Below are 16,292 nucleotides of genomic sequence, written 5' to 3'. Positions count from 1 at the left end.
ATCGAACGATTATAAAGTGACTGCACCAAAATTTCAACTGCACCTAATCCATTTCCTAAGAAACAGACATAATTTAAAAAGATATTGCATGTGATCTCCATAAACACTTCTATTCCGCCAATGTTTGGTATCACACTGGATATACCATAATCACATTGACTCACCATAACTTTTCAAAAGCTACATAGTGTAACTTTTTAAAAATCACGGTGGATCACCGTAATTCTGACATATCCACCATGATTCTGACATATCCATCTTATAACAAAGAACTTATATTCCATACCAAACAAAAAAAGTTTTGAAACTTTATGCAATTTCCAAATTAACCATAGATGTTTTTCAAATAGGATACAATAAATTTGGCCACCGCTAAGATTGCAAAAATTTAAACCTCATACATAAATTTTCATATTTAAGGAACACAGTCTTTCAAGTTAACTCCAAAGTCCCTACACTTTGATGGATACAACAGAGGTTTATGTACTTTCTCCATATTACTGACTAGGAGCCTAAGAGCATGCAGACCTTAATACTCATAAAATTAATTAATTAATCAACTGCCCATCTTTTTAAACCCACTTAAGAACTGGCAGATAATTAGGTGGAGAAAAATAAACAAAAATAACTAGTAACATCTCAGAGTTCAATACCTAGAAAATAACACCCATTAATACAGTGACATTTGCCTTTTTTTTTTCCCTTCTCACAAGGCCACTTTTTCTTTTCAACCCCACCAAAACATGATGAAGACAGAAAAGAGTGGGATTGATAAGAAACTAGTGTCCAAAAGTCTAATTCCACCATGACTATCATCATTCATTCCTCCAGCTCCAGATGGCCCCATACCAGTACCTATACCTCCTAATACTCCAGGAGTTGTGCTGTATGGAGTAGAACCAGTGCCGGTGCCGGTACTGGTGCCCATGCCAGAGCCTGTGCCTGTGCCTGTGCCGGTACTTGTTGACGGGGTTCCGGTGGAAGGAGTGGTTCCCAAGGAGGGTGTAGTGCCTGACACTGGAGTTGTTGTACTAGTGCCTGCACCACTGATTAGGAAAAAAGGATCAGTAGTAGTGTTAGTGTAGTCATGCAGATAATAATTTAAGAAAATAAAATATAATTGGTCCAGAAGTGTCTCGTGCCGGTGTCCGACACAAACTACATTTGATCTCAAGTGTCGGTGATACATAAGTCGCACACAAGCTAGCTATTCTACATAGAACAAATTCATTGTAACTTTCATTGATGTCTATTTAAGTCCTCATTTAAAAACGTATCACCTAAAATTTTCAATTTATAAATGACTATAAAGTTTTGAAAACTACAGCTGATCTTGTTCTTCCATAAGGACTCTCAGGTATAAAACATGTGACTTAATTTGTAAGGTTTAATGCCACGAGTCTTTGAGCATTCAACAATATACCAAATTAGATAACATCTATAATGAGATTTGCTCATTAGCTTTTAGATGAAGGACAGTTTGTGATAGCCTAGTAGGACTGACAATTATTGGATTTGCTCAATATCATTGCTTACAATTATTGGATTTTATTATAGTATAAAAAAAAACACAAATGAAGAACAGGCCAAGGTGAAATAGGAGATACTAATACAAAATCACTAGATTTGTTTTAGTGATGAAGGGATTAGTTAGTATGCTAGAGGAGCCGAGTTCGATTGAGTTCGATCATCAGCTTCATTGTAATAAATAAAATAAAAAAAGAGATACAATACTAATATATTTATCATAGTACTACTACTATTTATTTTTTATTTTTACCACTAGTATTCGGCTAACTGAACCGTACCTGGTTAGGGGTTAATTATGGTACTGCTACTATTTACTTATTATTTTTAGAAAAATGGTGAAATGAGAGATAATTTGGTGAAAAAACAAATAATGCAGTTAAAATATGAAAAGGAAAAAAAAAATCTTATAATCCTACACAAAAAACAGAGAAAAAGTTTCTCATCAAAATATCTCATAGGAGGTTATAAAAGGAAACAAGGTGAAATTAAACTGGTCATGCACAAACATCAAGAAAATCTTGGCTTTACAAAAGTTGATGGACCAGGATATAGAGCCAAGTGTCTGTCGATCAGGCTTTTTGTTTCACCCTTATCATCATAATAAAAAATCTTAGCGGTGTCGTAATGGCCCAGTACTCCAATACTCCCAAGAATGCACAAACTCTTTTTTTATGAAAGGGTATTCTGGACCATTTTTTTAGTCTATTTAAATTCACACACTATAGCCTCTCTCATGCTAATAGAATGTTTGATGTATTAATTAATAAATGTTATTTTTCATTTTTTCCGATAAAATAAGATTCAACTTTAATTCTTTTAAGAATATAGAAAAGTTCATTCTTTTTCCTAAAAAAAAAAAGCTCATTCTTGGCTGTGTTTAGATTTTTTATTCCAAAAAAAGGCAAAGCAACAACCACATTGCACACACAAGTATACTATTTCAAAAGATGTTAACTAGGGACAAACTTGTCTTTTGATAATGATGTGAGCCTTGTTTAATGTTTATAGTGGCACTATTTCAAAAGATGTTTAAACTTTAGTAAGGCATTGGGTATCTCAATTATTGCATTGCATTTGCAGCATCTTTCTTTCATTGAAGTTAAAAAAGTTCAGACTCACTGCAACGGCTATAATCACCAATGAATGGGCAATAAGTTGGAAACGTCATCACGATAGTTGAAAATTCAACGTGAAAAGTGCTTAGTAGTACACGTTGGATTGGACCACATATAAATAGACTACATCAAATCATATAGCAAGACTTTGTTTCAAGAGCGCTAGGTTTTGTCTTCAAAATATTTTACTCGTTTGGTTAATTTTCAATTACGGTATATAAGCAATGTTAAGAAAAAAATTACCCAGGTTAATTCGTTTAATTAATTAATGTATACGTACGGCAAGTCAAAAAGTTGGTATAAAGAGAACATTGCAATAAATGTGAATCTATCAATACAATGCCATGCCAAAAATATGACACACTTACATAGGAGTATACAAATAGTAAAAGTAAATTACCACCATGAAAAAGTTCTCCAAGTGATTAGTACTGCTTATTTATTAAAAAAAAATTAATCTATTTAATTAGTTGATTTGGAATGTCTTAAAAGCATTGTTTATACATAATTGCAAAGCACAAGACACACTCTTCAATATACTTCCAAAAAAAATGTCATGTGAAAGCTTCAAAAAATGCCACTGCACTATGCACTACAGCAAACTTAAAAATTATCAAGCTGCGAATATATGCTTATAGCAAAGCATGTCCCCACCTACCCCCAAAGAAAACCCTTTTTTTTGTGTAGATATATCTAATCTAATCTATGTAATGCTATAGTGCCCATTATGATAATTAAAGTAATTAAAGTAATAAAAAGACACCACTATTTTCCATAAGATTCTTGAAAAACACATAAAAATGTTAAAACCTTCAAACAAAACAAAAAAAAGAAATTACGAAACTAAAGAAAAAAACATTAAATTTCAAACCTGGCACTTGAAGGGTAGGCACAGCCACTAACACCTGTTCATGAAGAACAAAGAAAATGAGTTAGCTACTATTATTTTGAAAGGAAAAATAAGAAAGGAAAAAGAGATTTATTTACTTGGATCAGATGCAACAACAGTGGCTGTTCCTGCAAAGTCACAAGTTCCTTGAGCTTGACCCTTCTTTTGGTAAAAGCTATTCACAGCATAGCTGCAGTGAGCTCTAACAGTGTTTGGTTGGAAACAAGGTGCGTTTTGATGAAGAGGGTTACAATCAGCTCCAGCTCCACAAGCATAGTCCAATGTTTTCTGCAAGATTGCATCAGCTCCATCTTTGCAAACACACCAATTAGCACCTACACAAGATACACCATGTTAACAAAAAAAGACACTTTTTGTTGACATTGTGAGAAAAAAGAAAGGAGAGACATAGATCTGATGAAAAAAGTAGATAGATTTGTTGAGAGAAGGAAGAGTAAAGGAGTTACTTGATGGAATGGCGGTGAAGGGTAAAAGAAGAAGTGCAAGAGTAAGAGCAAAAGTAACAGCCATGTTATGTTGTTAGCTAGGGGTAGAAGAAGAATGAAAAAGGGGGAATGGTGTTTTGACAGAAAGAGTGTGAAATCAAATGAGGTGTGAGAATAAGAAAGGACAAAAATATAACATGGATTAGAGAGAAGGTTAGGTTAGCAGAGGAGAGAAGATTGTGTGAGACAGTGTGAGAGAGTATAGTGTCTAGTAACTAGTAAAGTTATTTTGTAAACGGTGGGATCATAGTTGGCCTCGTTTGGTGTCGGCTTAGTTTCTCACTTGTCAATACTTTTCCTACTTTTTGAAATTTTTCATCATTTTTTTATGGCTTTTGTTCATTTCGATAATACTCTCTTCTTCGATCTTATATATAAGAAAACTTTAACTTTTTATTGAGCCGAATCAAATGTCACATCCATCGCATATTTATTAATTTATGAGGAGTGCTAGCAACACACTATTTAACAAATACACTCTAACACACTCTCTTCTATTGGTTAAAATTTATATGGGTCCCATAAAAGTTATATGGGTTCACATTTTTTTATGAAACTCATGTGAATTTCAACCAATAAAAGAGAGTGTGTTGAAATGTGTTTGTTAAAGAGTATGTTGCTAGCATTATTCTTAATTTATATGTACAACCCTCTACAACGGAGTACACGTTACTCTAACTTCTACCTTCATCTCGATATTATATTGACTTTGGTGTCTTTCCCACCTCTAATTCAACATTTACTTATAATCTATGAAGTCCTGATACATGACACGATATTGATACGATACGACATCGATATGGGAAAATTTTCAAAATTCCCGATACGATATGTCCGGGATACGCTATTTAAAATTAAATATATAAATGCACAATATATAAACATAATTAAAATCGATAATGATAAAAATTAACATTCAAATTACTCAAAATAAAAAAACAAGTGACAATTACATATATTAAGTTAAGTACTACACAAAAAGGGAGGTGGGATGGGTAGCTCAACTGGTTAAGCTAGTTGAGCTACTCGTTAAGGAGTTGGAGGTCCAGAGTTCAAGTCATGATAAGGAGAAAAACTAATAAATACATAGTTGGTAACATCATACTTTAACATTCAATACTTAAGAGAAAATACGAATTGAATCAGTTTCCTCTCCTATTTTTCCATCATCAAAGAGCATTAATTGTCGGATACTTTTTCGATAGATATGTGTATCGGAGAAGTATCCGACAAGTATTGGTTATATTTTATTTTAAAAATTAATATTAATTGTCGATACTGCTCCGATACGATACTTCTCCGATACGTGTATCGAAAAGTATCGAACGAATATCGATATCGAATACATATCAGACACTATATTTTACCATTTTTGGAGTATCGGGACTTCGGATCTTATAATTATAGTAAGTACAACTTGCTAGTGTGTCTATGAGATAAAAAGTTATATGGACATTTGATAGATGAGGCACAAGTTTTAATTAACTCGTATTTTTGGGTGCCCCTAATATGGTCCCTAAAAAAAAAGGTCCACCGGTGATCCTTTAATTTTGACCTGCAAATACAGGTTACACCTTTTTTGGCTTTTCCTTTTTATTATTTCATTCAACTTTATCTTGTTACATGTGTTCTTACGTTTATGCCCTGGCTCAAATCTATCCGTTAGATGTATCTCACGCTTCACACCATGTAAAATGTCAAAGTTTTCAGAAAAATTAAAACACAAAAAAGTAAGCACAGAAATCTTCTTTGCATATAACAAAATAAGCTTGTTCTTTGAAGCCATGGTGAACTTCTTCAACCACAGCATATATGGCGCCGCCACCGACCACCACCAACCTACCAAATTTCACTCTTTGAAGGGCGGCAGTAACACGACGGTGGCGTGTGGGATGACGGCATAGATGCAGTACGACGGTGGCCTGCGGGATGACGGTGGTTGTGTGCTGGACGACGACAGGTTGCAAGGTTTATTAGATACAATGAACTTCATTATCTTTTTCTTTCTTCATACATTCATCCTTTGAGAAATTTTAGGTTCCCAATTTTGCAGAAAGTCGTCATATTTAATTTTCAATGAGACCTTAAATACTAAAATCATCTCAGTTTCAAAATTTCTCAATCAATTGAATTTCTTATATTTAATTCAAATCTAAGTGGTGGTCACATCTAATTAACTGTTGATATATGTTTTCAATTTTAATAGTATAGCAGATTGTTGTGTCAATTTCTTAGAAATCAATTGTTTATGGTCCTTCACTAGATTACTATGATTCTATGAAGAACCAAACCAAATTCAAGGCATGCTAAAGTCTCTTTCAATTACGCTCAACAAGGCCTACTTTTCTCGATTGGAGTTTTTTGTTTGAAAGAACTGTATATTGATATGATAAGAATTAACATTACAAAATTTCAATAGATAGTGAGGCAAAAAGAAAGTATAATTATATAATAAACCACAACACAAAGGGGTGTTAAAGGTTTAGTAAACCAATACAGGAGGGACCGATCACCCAAATCCAAAACACAAAAAAAGGCCAAACTCAACAACCAAAAAACATTCCATCTAAAAACAGAAAACTACAACACAGAGGACAAAACAGAAAGCAGCAGCAAAAACAATCCTGCAGCGAGCTATAACATAAGCGGAAGCAAACACTCGAACCATCACCGGGGTTCCACCGCCATTCATACAAGAGACAGGGGGCTTTGGCCATGCGCCCAATAAACCAATTGTAAAATTAACATTGTTTGAATGTAAAACAAGATGGAAATACTCACTTGTTAGAAAGCGACGAAATTATGCAAACGTTGGTGGTGAAACGCGGTGAAATTATGTAGAAGAAGCTTTTTCAGTATTTGTGGTGGTTAGATCTATAGCCATATCAGTTACCACCATCTCGTTCAAACCGGTTGCAGTAGTTAGATTCAAATGGCGACGGTGGTTTGTGACTTTTGTTGAGTGGGTATGAAAGAGGTCGGCGACTGAGGCTTCAAAGAGAAGCTCTGTTACTTTTGGTTATGAAGAAGATCGTTTTTGATTTTCTGTGTTTTTTTTTTTTGTTATAGATTTTCTGTGTTTTAATCAATAAACGTTGACATATGGCATGGTGTGAAGCGTGAGATATATCTAATGGGTAGATTTGAGTTAAGGGCATAAATGTAAAAACAAAAGATATACAAATAAGAAGATAAAGTTGAATGAAATAAAAATAAATAAAAAAGAAAAGCCAAAAAAGGTGTAACTTGTAGTTGCAGGTCAAAACTAAAGGACCACCGGTGGACCTTTTATTTTGGGGACCATATTAGGGGCACCCCGTATTTTTTTGTTTTTTTAATATATCTAATCTAGTCTAATGTGTGAATTTTGTTGTTGAATTTTTTAGTGATGGTAAATGTAAATGTGCTGGTATCCTACCAGTGCTAGTCATGCTCTTATCTTCTTTACCCTATATCAAGGAAGGAAATAGTTTCATAGGGCCTCGTGAAAGTTATGGGAGGAGGAGAGAGAGGTCTTTGTTGGTCTCTATGACTGTGTCACCGTTTTCTTTTTGCGGTTTCAGTTGTCATCCACGGTCGGGTACGTAAGATTTTAGAGCATCCACAATGGAGATACTAATTTTTGAGTATTTAACTGGACCTCACATGTACATATCATTTATTTATAATTTTTTAATAATAGTACCTAATAAGTACTCAATCCCTCCAACCCAAATATCTTAAAAAGTTATAAATAAGTCCCACCAATAACACATTCCACCAATAACTATACATCATTATAAATAGGACTCACAAAAACAAAATAGGTACCACTTCTTATTTTAGAACCAGTACCTATTAGGTACTCTTTGTGTTTTGCTCCAATGGGAGTACCTATTAAGTACTAGTACTTAAAAAAATAAGTACCCACCATTGAAGATGGTCTTAGCGTCCAAAGACAAATAAATATGTTTATATGATTTTTGACAAAATGTAAATCAGTGTTGAAGGAAATAATTAAAAAAAATAAATTGATTTACTTCCTTTAGTTCCTAGCTACCATATATTTATAAAATATTATTACACAGTTCACCACTTAGACTACTAACAATGGTTTCAACACCAAAAAATATTCAACACCCACTTTTTCACTCCACATCATTTTCTCTTTCTTCCACCTAATCATTCAACACACATTCAACTTTTACCCTCTCCAATGGTTTTTATATTCAACACCATACCCCACCACTTTCTCTACCCCACCACTTTCTATTTCATATTCTTATTTAAATTTTAATTTTTGTTTTTATGATTAAATAACATTATAATTATCGATTAAAATTAAATTAAAATAATACACTTAACAAAATTTATTTAAATATTTTTTTTTATTTTCTTAATTTAAAATGCAATACATCATACAAATAACGTAATTAATACGATACAAATTAACTTAAAATGCAATACAACACACAAGTTACATAATTAATACGATGCAAACTAACTTAAAATACGAAACAACACACAAATACGAAACTCATCTTTAATCCTGAAACATTCCAAATTTTGTCCATATGTGCTTCACTAGATCTGCTTGCAATTCGTGATGAGCTTTTTTATCACGGAACTCAGATCTAGCACGCACATGATTTGCAAAAGCGGGTAATACCTCGGTTGAATATGGTCGCACATGCATCACTCTCGTGAGATCTCTTAGATCCACTACTTCCAGATCCTACTTGACTACTATAACGTGGTTGATCACGGAGAGCATTCCATTCTTCCATTAAAGTGAACCGAACATTCTTCCCACATGCATATATTTCCTGCGCTTTTGCCAAAACATCATTCTCGGACCAACCACTTCCTTGGAGACGCTTAGCGCCATCATAAGCGCCAATCCATTTACCCAGTATTTTGTTCATATAATTAAAACGGTTTCGGCATGCAACTCCATCACGCGGAGGATCGAATGAGCAATGCTCATTACAATAGTCAGCAATTTGACCCCAATATGTTTCACCTTTCTGGTTTTTCCCGACAACACTGCTTGTTCCAAATTTGATCCACCCACTAATTAGCACCAAATTTTGTGTAGTGTTCCATGATGGTTGATGGTTTTTCTTGCTCATAGGAGTTGAATCTTCATTAGCAATAGTTATTTGTGTTGAAAATTCGGGAAAGTTAGTTGTACCACCACTCGAAAAATTTTCATTAACCATCGGCATGTAACCATTAAACGGGGGTGTTTGAGATGGATTTCTCAGCATAGTTCCATAATATGGATGAAAGTTTGGAACAAAGGATGATTGGTTGAAATTTGGTGTTAAACCAAAATTAGGTGTGTTTTGAGGATGTTGATTGAAAAATTGATTTGAATTTTGATAATTGTTGGGATTTTGATAATTGTTGGGGTTTTGATAATTGTTGGAGTTTTGATAATTGTTGGGATTTTGAGAATTGTTGGGATTTTGAGAATTGTTGGGATAATTAGAAGAATTGTTGGGATCCATTTCACTAAAAAAAGATTAAAACTTCAAAAGAAAGACTAATTAGAAAGTTAATAATAGATTAAGATAGTGAAAAATTTGGTTTTTTTTTTGTGTCCAAATGAAATGAACCAAGTCTCTATTTGTAGAGAAAAAAAAATCACGAATTTTGGTATAAAAATTAAAAATTAAAAAATTAATTTTCAATGAAATAATTGAGTTCAAAGGATAAAAATCATAAAAATCCACCGGACCAATCAGCAGCAGCCACGTGGCCTGCTTTATCCAAACAAAGTTTCTCTCTCTGCGTCCAATGCTTCTTCACGCGGTTTGTCGGCGCGTGTGCCACACGCGCCTGTCTGGGCAAATGGAAGCGCGCCAGCTGTCCCCCCGTGTCAGTTTCAACTGAGTTGAATATATTCATCTCCTCTTTCATCCAGCTCAGATTCAACATGGCTGCTCCAATGGTTTCAACACACATTATGCAGTTGAATATACATTCAACACCACCATTGCAAATAGTCTTACTAGTTACTACATAGTTATTTTGGACTGTTATGAAATCTCACATGGTTATGTTTCACTCACCATGGTCCCATCCCATCTAATTCAATGTTGTTTCTAGTTGTAGTACTTTGTGCATCACCAGAAATTATAATACCAGCAATTTGAGCTACGGACTTTACCCTGTTACCATCCTCTTATGTGTATGTGGGTCACAAACCAATTTAATATCTCAGCTATACCAACGGTAGAATAAGTGTTATAATATGTAGTAAGAATAAAAAAAATAAGTTGTGTTCATTTATAATAAGTTTCTAAGACTGAAATACGAACACAACAGAAGTATGACCATAGTACTAACTACACGAGCAACTCCCATTTTATCACCATAGGAAAAGGAAAGACTGAGACACATAAAAAGAGAAACTGGTGAGTAGGTAGCTACACAATGCAAAAAATGTGTATTACGAAATCTCATCGCGAGAATGTCTGAATATGTGTATATGTATACAGGGGCGGACCAAGACATGAATTATCAGTGGGGCAAAATTTTATTAGCATTACCGAAAAAAATTCATCATCATCCCAATAATTTAGTTAAACAACAAACAATATATGAAATTACTACTAATACAACATATATATTCAAAAAATAAAGACCAATAGAGCAACAATCCAAAAAAATTCTATTCAAAAAAAGAAAACAACAAATTATATCAAAAAATTACAAAATTCTCGGAAAAAAAAAGCTATAACTTATTGAATATATGTTAAATCATACATATTACTATTGTTTGATACTTCACAAGATTCTACCTTGGACCAAAATATATAGAACCCAAAATTATACTAGCTTATATATTATTTTGATAAACTAATTCAATTAACTTATAACTTATGGAGTAATTTTTATTCCAATTTTATTCATATCATCTTATTTGAAAAAATTAAACATATTGTTTTATGTTAGTTCAATAGTTAATTCTACAAATTCAATTAGTAATCCACTATTTTTTGACAAACAAAATCAAAGTTGATTATTATAAAAATAAAGTATATAACTTAAAATCATACATTACGTATAACTAAGGATTTGAAATCAACAATAATAGACTATAAACTATAATATTTGCACTAATATTTAAACTAATGTGTACCAAGAAATTTTCAGTTATTAATAATAAACTCTAAACTAATATTTGCATTAATATTTGTATGAATATGTATAAAGAATACCTTAAAATTATTTATAAACTTATTATTATTATTTTTCGAAAAAATTTGGGCTAGCCACACCAAGCCTCACACAGGTCCGCCCCTATATGTGTATATAAAGTAGAGACAATCTTCATCATAAAAGTCGATTTTATAAAATTGAGTTAGGTCGAATACTCAATTCTAAGATTGCGATTAGTGGTTTATTAATAATAAGCTGTATGGAGAAATGAAATCTTGCTGATTTTTTTTCTTCTTTTTCTTCTCACTATCCAGATCAATTAGCAGAGATTTGGGTCAGGTTTTGTGAGTGAAGGACATATATATAATTGAGTGAAATTCACATGTATTCCACTATTATAAAATTGGGTCCCATTATTAGGTCCACTAATTTAGTAGAACCAATGAATTTTGCTCAATAATAGTACTAGAAAATAGTGTGTACTCCTACATATTAGAACAAAAAGAAGATGCCATTCAATATTTATTTGCTTATCATGATTGTCAGTCTTGAATATGATGATAATGGAGCAGACTTTCAACAACTTCAACCAAGTACTAGTTAGTAGTTCAAAATTGTAATTTATGCCAACTTAATGCACTATAGATACTTTTAAATTTGCAACCCCAGCATTAAAACAAACTGAATGAAAAAGTCACAATGAATGCTAGTTATAATTTTGGGAGCTGATTTATGAGCCAGCTTGTTTCTTTAGCAGTATTTCACAGTAGGGTCAGTGTCACACATGCAACATTTCAATAAGATGTTAATGGAGCAAGGTTTCATTTGACTTAGTTAGGAATTAGTATGAAGTATACATATTTACAGTGCATAGACCTAAATGTGTCCGTCCCTTCCATGTACAAATTGTTCGGAAATTATTCCCAGTCGGCATCGAAGAATCCAGCATCTTTCATCTCGGAATAATACGCGTTATCCAAAAAGAAGTCTTCCTCCTGCAGCAAGTGCAAATTCATAACATGATGTTGTTGATTCACATATCATAGAAAACCAAATTCAAACAGTAAATAGCAAAGATGCTTACTTGGAAAAAATCTGCCAGAAAAGTTACATATAGAAATGGAAGATATAAAGAGTGATAACATAGCACAGTAAAATCATACAACCTGCAGATGACAACAATATCTGTTATTTATCGCAGAAGCTATAGAGACAATAATTGCGTGCCTCTTCTAATTGCAAAGATATAGGATTACCAATTGCCGAAGCCTACACCAATTCCTGCCACACCACAAGCAAATAGAATAATTGTACTGAATATAAACATTATGAATACATAGTTGTAGAAAGTTGGCCTGGCTGCAAAGGTGATAGAAAATTTCAAGTTAGAATATGAATCCATTATATATAACAACAGTATTGAATTACTCAGCTGCGTGATGAACACAAAGTGAACTATTCTTTTGCTTTTTACTAAAAAAATAACAGCATTGAAGTGTACTCACGAGGCAGCTTTTCTTTCCATTTAGAAAAATGTACAAATAAAATGAAGCCATATGCTGCAGCAAGCAATAACTTATGTACTATCCACAAAGCCCACTTGATCATATGAGTGGTTCCAACACTACGATTGAACAATGGTACCCCAAATCCAAAAACATATATTGCCTGATATGAAAGCCCTTAATTAGCAGAAGATAAGTCAAGAAACCACACATAAGCAGTTTAAGGAGTAATTAACATGTAAAGAACAACTAGCACCTAAAAGGAGATAAATGTTTTATTTCGCATCCAAGCAGAAATATCCATGATTGAAAACAGTCGCAAGAAGTAACCACCATTATTTTCATTTTCATTCTTTCGATTATGAAAAAAAAAATGGAAGAAATTCATATTGTAGATATGTGAAAAGTTAAAAGATAATGAAATGCAACACTGGAAAAAAATCAGGGAAAAACAAACAACCATTGGAATTTGGAATAGACCTTGACTAAGACAAATTATAAGGCATCAATATGTTATCCCCAACACATATCAACAATTTTTTTGCTTCTTACTGCTTTAAGGGTTATAAGGTAGATGAGTTGATTTGGAGAATGGACATAAGGGATTAAGTGACAAGGAAGTCATGTGTTCAACTCCTCTCACTAACATAACAGTAACACACTAACTACTAACATCGCTATTCAAAAGTAAAAAATATAACCGCAACAATTCTTCATAATTTGTGCATTTCCTAAGGAATGTGGTAGAGATTGCCTTGGTTTTCTCGATTATGAATTTCCTAAAACTGCTGGCCTCATATAGCGAGATGAGACTTGGTGGTGACAGCGGTGGTTGTTGATATAGCTGAAGACTAGAGTTTCATTGAAAACGAGAAACAAACCAGTGACTAGTATAGAGAAAATCAAGCGTGGTAGACAGGACAATTTTACAAACAACTCTATACACTAAACACTTAAACCAGGATCAGTCATAAAAATTCACTTATATTTTACAAAAAAACCAAATACTCATAGAACACGCCCGCATTATGTATATGTTAATGAAAATCAGTCTCACCTTAAGCAGAGTATCCACAAAGACAATAATTCCTGCTACGATGGAAGTGTGTGCTAGAGTTTCCATGGCATTCATGTAGTTATCATTTAGTAAGAAAGCCATCAAGCTTATCTCCAGATACAGCATACCTGATGCTGTAAACAATGACAATAAATTCCATGGAACCTCTTTTCCAGGAGTGCACTGCCATGCCTGCACAAGCCAAAAAGAAACTAAGTTGAAAGGTTAAGAATCAAAAGAATAAAATGTCCAAATCATATTGTAAACTGATAAAAAATAATAATTAATGAATGATTAAAAAAAACTGTAATGAAGTATGCACCGAAATCGGCAAACATATTGGTAAAGGCCACAGAAACTGCCACAAACATATGCTACCTAAACCTTATTCCAAGAATGGTCAATACCCTACATCAATTTTCCAGTACAAGGAAATGGATTTCCAGCCATCAAAATATTACAGAGTTACAACAGTCAGTTAATCAGAGTTGTTAGATGAAGATCAGACGACTCACATTTCAAGTTTCATTTTAGGCCAATACTATGGTGCACAAATGAGACATGTCTTGCACCGTGTCCGTGCACAAATATGTTTTCACCTCGGATCAATAAATCTCCCCTTTAAATTAAATAAGAAAAAATAAGCTTTATTGATCCAATGTCAATGGTAGAAAAGCAACTTATGCATGGTGCAAAAGTAATTTGTTCAGAACATTAGACAAAGCCTTCATTTTATATCTAATTTGCCAGGACAAGACTCTTTTGAAGTGAGTAATTCACTCTAGATAGTAAAGTGAGTAATATCAACTATTGAAAAACAAATCAACACTTGATATTAAATGCGCATGTATAACAAATCATGAGTGGTTAAAATATTACTCCATTCGTCCCAAATCTTTGGTCCTTTTAGATTTTTAGTTTTCTCCCAAAAATTTTGGTTCTCTTAAGAAACCAAAACACAATTTAATGATACTTTATCATTTATACCCTTACAAACTAAAGCATTTATTAAATGCATTTTCTCTTTTTTAATATAGTAAGGGTAAAAATGACTTAACTAGTTAGCATGACCCTAATCTTTATGATTTCTTAATCTGCACAACTCTAAAAGGACCAAAGTTTTGGGACAGAGGGAGTAACAATTGATTTTCTCACTTCGGAGGAACCAAATCCGATTTACCAAGCTTAAAAACTGCTTGATTCTATGGTTCCGACTAACTAACCGCGGTTAACATGTAGTATTATTATGCAATCCAGTGCTAGAAATAAACATCCTAGTCCCAACTAAATTATAACATCACAACCCCAATCTCCAATACTTCAATTTTCCCATCATAAACTCAAATCATACTTGTAAGTATATCTACATCATATTTTGTTTTTGTTTGAATGTGTTGCATAACTTCTGTATAAAATTAATTCCAAATTTGTTTCAAATCAATAAGAGGAATGTAATGGAATGGTGATGTACCTGAAGAAGAGACCGAGCAAGGTTTAAAAGTGTAACAATCCAAAGAAGGGCATAATAGGAAATAATAATATTTGAACCTCCATTACAGAGGTTGTTGATGTTCTTCTTGGCTTTCAAAGATAAATACAAAACAAACAAAACCGATGAAACGACAACAAACGTGTCGTATTCATTACAGTTCAAATTGAGATTCCCCACATCGATTTGACCCTCAGGAACTTCAACGCTACTTGACATAGATGATAGATACCTTCGTTATGGCATAAGCTCAGATCAATTTGAGAAGAAGAAATTGGGTAATAGTAATAATAATGATAACATTGTTTGAATGTGTTTGAGAAAAGTGGAGTTATCGTCAGAGAGATGGATAGATCATGGTGGAGGTTCCGTCATGAACACGGAATAGAGTGTGCGTTAATGGGATCACGATCACCACCAAACATACAACTTTGGCATCTTGATCAAACTTTCCATTATTGGTCTAATGTTATATCTTTCTTTTCTTTTTTGTGTTAAATCTTTCTATATCTGTCATCATTAAATGTTTTTTGTTGTGCACATGTAAATAATTATTTATTCTTTTCTATAAACAAATTTGTAATTTGCTTCTAATTATTGGAATAATTTTTATTTTTTCCTTATTCAAAAAAATATATATATACTATACTAGTACTACTATTATTCAATTATCCAATTTAGTTATTTCACATTTAAAAAAAAAAAAATTCATCACACAGGTATTGAAGAACTATTTGTTAAATTATGCATAAAATATTAAATCGACATAATTTCAATGTTCAATAACTCATGATTTTGCAAAAAAAAACTATTTTTTTATTAAAGGGTGCAAATTGAACCATTGACCTCTTTATTATTTCACTCCATAACTTATCCACCGTAGCCACCAAAACATCTTTAAACTCTGAAAAATTTAATAAATATTAAAAGGAGAATGTTAACATGTGCCCTTAAGGGCACAAGTTAACATAACCCATATTAAAAATACAAATTGAATAACATTGTTGAAGAATGTCAAATCCGGCTTTAATTAATAATCTATTACTAATATA

General features: G+C 32.9%; 3 protein-coding genes across 3 annotated transcripts; all 3 read right to left on the bottom strand.

Moving 5' to 3' along the window:
• Nucleotides 1-378: 378 nt before the first annotated feature.
• LOC123884991 (PLASMODESMATA CALLOSE-BINDING PROTEIN 3) lies at nucleotides 379-4,381 on the bottom strand. The gene is made up of 4 exons (XM_045934229.1): nucleotides 4,002-4,381; nucleotides 3,633-3,869; nucleotides 3,517-3,550; nucleotides 379-1,046 (listed from the first exon to the last, which is right to left on the bottom strand). The coding sequence occupies exons 1-4, from the start codon at nucleotides 4,063-4,065 to the stop codon at nucleotides 728-730; spliced, it is 654 nt and encodes a 217-aa protein (XP_045790185.1). The 5' UTR covers nucleotides 4,066-4,381; the 3' UTR covers nucleotides 379-727.
• A 4,272-nt stretch (nucleotides 4,382-8,653) lies between these two features.
• On the bottom strand, nucleotides 8,654-9,478 carry LOC123886898 (the record flags this gene model as incomplete). The annotated part of the gene is made up of 1 exon (XM_045936172.1): nucleotides 8,654-9,478. A coding segment is annotated over one exon (825 nt), but the record flags the coding sequence as incomplete, so codon positions are not given.
• A 2,393-nt stretch (nucleotides 9,479-11,871) lies between these two features.
• Nucleotides 11,872-15,755, bottom strand: LOC123885535 (protein CANDIDATE G-PROTEIN COUPLED RECEPTOR 2-like). The gene is made up of 6 exons (XM_045934816.1): nucleotides 15,223-15,755; nucleotides 13,752-13,943; nucleotides 12,695-12,857; nucleotides 12,446-12,548; nucleotides 12,274-12,355; nucleotides 11,872-12,184 (listed from the first exon to the last, which is right to left on the bottom strand). The coding sequence occupies exons 1-6, from the start codon at nucleotides 15,457-15,459 to the stop codon at nucleotides 12,107-12,109; spliced, it is 855 nt and encodes a 284-aa protein (XP_045790772.1). The 5' UTR covers nucleotides 15,460-15,755; the 3' UTR covers nucleotides 11,872-12,106.
• Nucleotides 15,756-16,292: the final 537 nt, after the last annotated feature.

The sequence above is a fragment of the Trifolium pratense genome, linkage group LG5 (genome assembly GCF_020283565.1).
Source record: "Trifolium pratense cultivar HEN17-A07 linkage group LG5, ARS_RC_1.1, whole genome shotgun sequence".
Classification (NCBI taxonomy): Eukaryota; Viridiplantae; Streptophyta; class Magnoliopsida; order Fabales; family Fabaceae; genus Trifolium; species Trifolium pratense.
The sequence above is the reverse complement of the archived record's forward strand: the minus strand, read 5'-3'. Positions and strand labels throughout refer to the sequence as shown.